Source organism: Eurypyga helias, unplaced genomic scaffold (genome assembly GCF_000690775.1).
Source record: "Eurypyga helias isolate BGI_N326 unplaced genomic scaffold, ASM69077v1 scaffold21810, whole genome shotgun sequence".
NCBI classification, from domain to species: domain Eukaryota; kingdom Metazoa; phylum Chordata; class Aves; order Eurypygiformes; family Eurypygidae; genus Eurypyga; species Eurypyga helias.
The window spans coordinates 1,153-3,698 of record NW_010224053.1 but is presented as its reverse complement, the minus strand read 5'-3'; the positions used below and the strand labels follow the sequence as shown (position 1 = coordinate 3,698).

Genomic DNA, 2,546 nt, shown 5'->3' with positions numbered 1-2,546 from the left:
CAGAACCTCCCACAGGTCCTCCCTTTCCAAAATTGCTTTATATCAGGAGCCTTGTTCTCCTGTGAGTGTTTGCCCAAGTGCAGAAGTTGTTTAGCAGCTAAAGAAGGAATGAGCCACGATGTTCTGATGCCCATCATGCAAACCGTACTCATTTGGAAACCAGCAGAGTCCCATACAGGGTGAAAGTACATAAATACAAGCTAAGAAGGGGTGTCCAGACCATGCGATCCCCAATTCCCCTCCTCGGTGTGAAGTGGCTCCATCTGGGAGGTGGTGGAGGTTGCCCGATTCTGCTCTGCTCCCCAGTGACCCTACTCGTACCCTGCAGGTGTCTCACGTGCTGGCAGCCCTGCAGGCCGGGAACCGCGGGACGCAGGCTTGCATCACAGCCGCCAGCGCCGTCTCCGGCATCATTGCTGACCTCGACACCACCATCATGTTTGCCACAGCAGGAACCCTCAACCGGGAGAACTCGGAGACCTTCGCTGACCACAGGTACTGGGGCACTTCATCGGGCCTCTGACCCCTTCCCAGAGACGGGGAGGTCAGGCTGTGTCCCATGGCCTCCTGTCTTTCCGAGCTGCAGACCAGCTCCACGAAGAGCTGCAAGTTCTAGTCACGCTGACTGTCCTTCCTCTCCAGTTTGTACACGCGGAAGTCAGGGTCCACAGTCTCTCTGCACCTCAGGGACCATGTGTAGAGTCCTCCCTGACTCCCTTCTTCTCCCCAGGGAGGGCATCCTGAAGACGGCCAAGGCGTTGGTGGAGGACACCAAGGTGCTGGTGCAGAACGCCACGGCCAGCCAGGAGAAGCTGGCCCAGGCTGCCCAGTCCTCCGTGTCCACCATCACCCGCCTGGCAGAGGTGGTGAAGCTAGGTGCCGCCAGCCTGGGATCTGAAGACCCAGAGACTCAGGTGGGTTGGGAGGTGGTGGTGCGAACGGAGGCTGCTCGTAGCTTGCTTGAAGGGTCTGGGGGTTGAAGATGTGGGGTGCTCTGGGTGTGACTGTATCCAAGCCGTTGTCCTGGTCTTGCTTTCTGCAGGTGGTCCTGATCAACGCTGTGAAGGATGTGGCCAAGGCACTCGGGGACCTGATTGGTGCCACCAAGGCAGCTGCTGGCAAAGCTGGGGATGACCCTGCTGTCTACCAGCTGAAGAACTCTGCCAAAGTGAGCTGGGCATGATGGGCAGGGGGGCTGGAGGAAAGAGCAGGGGGGGTTCTCTGCCTGTCTGCGGCCAAGGTGACAACTTTGGGACAGTCAGGGTGAAGTGGGGGAGGAGGGGACACGGGAAATGTGGACCCCAGCAGACAATGGTGGGAAAACAAGGTGAGGTGGTGTGAATGGGGACAGGGCTGTTTGGGACCAAACCACGAGGGTGGGTACTGGACACAGCACGAGCTCATGTGGGGCTTCACCTGGCTTTCTTCTCCCTTCCACAGGTGATGGTGACAAATTGCTGAAGACTGTGAAGGCCGTCGAGGACGAGGCCACGAAGGGGACACGGGCGCTGGAGGCCACGATAGAGCACATACGCCAAGAGCTGGCAGTGAGTACAGCCGCGGTGCTGCCCCGCCTGCCAGTTGCCCTGCTCACCAGCCACCCCGTGCCTCACCACCGCCTCTCGCCTCGCAGGTGTTCTCCTCCCCTGTGCCTCCCGCCAAGGTCTCCACCCCAGAGGACTTCATCCGTATGACCAAAGGCATCACGATGGCCACAGCCAAAGCGGTGGCCGACGGCACCTCCTGCCGGCCGGGGGGGCGTCATTTTCGGCCAACCTGAGCCGCCGCGCCATCGCGGACATGCTGCGTGCCTGCAAGGTGGGGCGGGCAGGGAATGTGGGTCCAGCACGGGTTTGTGGGTGCCATCAAGGATGGTGCTGGATGTGAATCGGGACTTCCCTGTCTCCGAATTTCAGGAAGCTGCCTACCACCCAGAGGTGAACGGGGACGTGCGGCAGCGTGCGCTGCGCTTCGGCAAGGAGTGTGCTGATGGTTACCTGGAGCTGCTGGAGCACGTGTTGGTGGTGAGTGTCCCTGCCTCGGTTCCCAGGGTGGGCAGAGGCTGCCCGTTGGATGCCAAGATACTTCCCAAATCCCCACAGTCCTCTTGGCTCTGCACCTCATCCCACCAGGGTCTGTATGGGCCCCTTCACTGCCTGTGCTGGCACAGCACACCCCAAGCCTCAGCTGAGGAAGCAAATGTCAGAGAGATAAACAGGCCCTGGAGAAAGGTATTTTGACTAACAACAGATGGAGATTAACTGCTGTAAACAGATGGAGGCTGGAAATTCAACAGCATGGGACCAAAATACTGAAGTAGCTTCAAGTAGAAGTGGTGGGAGTGAGAGACTTCAGGCAGTGTGAAAGCAGATTGATAAGCTCACAGCGGAGCAGGAGATGGGCAGCAGCCATGGGAGCAGAGGTGGTAACTGCAAGTGCTAGCTGCACCCTTCCCAGCCGGCCTGCCTCTGAGTCTTCCTAAGGATTTCAGCTTTAATTAGGTGTCCTGCAAAATGAGCGCTGCTTACAAGAAGCAAATGCAGACC

The 2,546-nt window shown here is 58.8% G+C and overlaps 1 protein-coding gene across 1 annotated transcript in view; it reads left to right on the top strand.

Annotated features, from left to right (window-relative positions):
* LOC104516089 (talin-1-like) overlaps positions 1 to 2,024 on the top strand; it is a gene marked incomplete at both ends in the record, with an annotated part of 6,849 nt that extends 4,825 nt beyond the window's left edge. The window contains 8 exon segments of the mRNA XM_010160302.1: positions 329 to 495; positions 731 to 914; positions 1,043 to 1,168; positions 1,441 to 1,453; positions 1,456 to 1,547; positions 1,634 to 1,751; positions 1,754 to 1,818; positions 1,917 to 2,024. Of these exon segments, the coding sequence (XP_010158604.1) occupies positions 329 to 495; positions 731 to 914; positions 1,043 to 1,168; positions 1,441 to 1,453; positions 1,456 to 1,547; positions 1,634 to 1,751; positions 1,754 to 1,818; positions 1,917 to 2,024 (873 nt within the window).
* Positions 2,025 to 2,546: the final 522 nt, after the last annotated feature.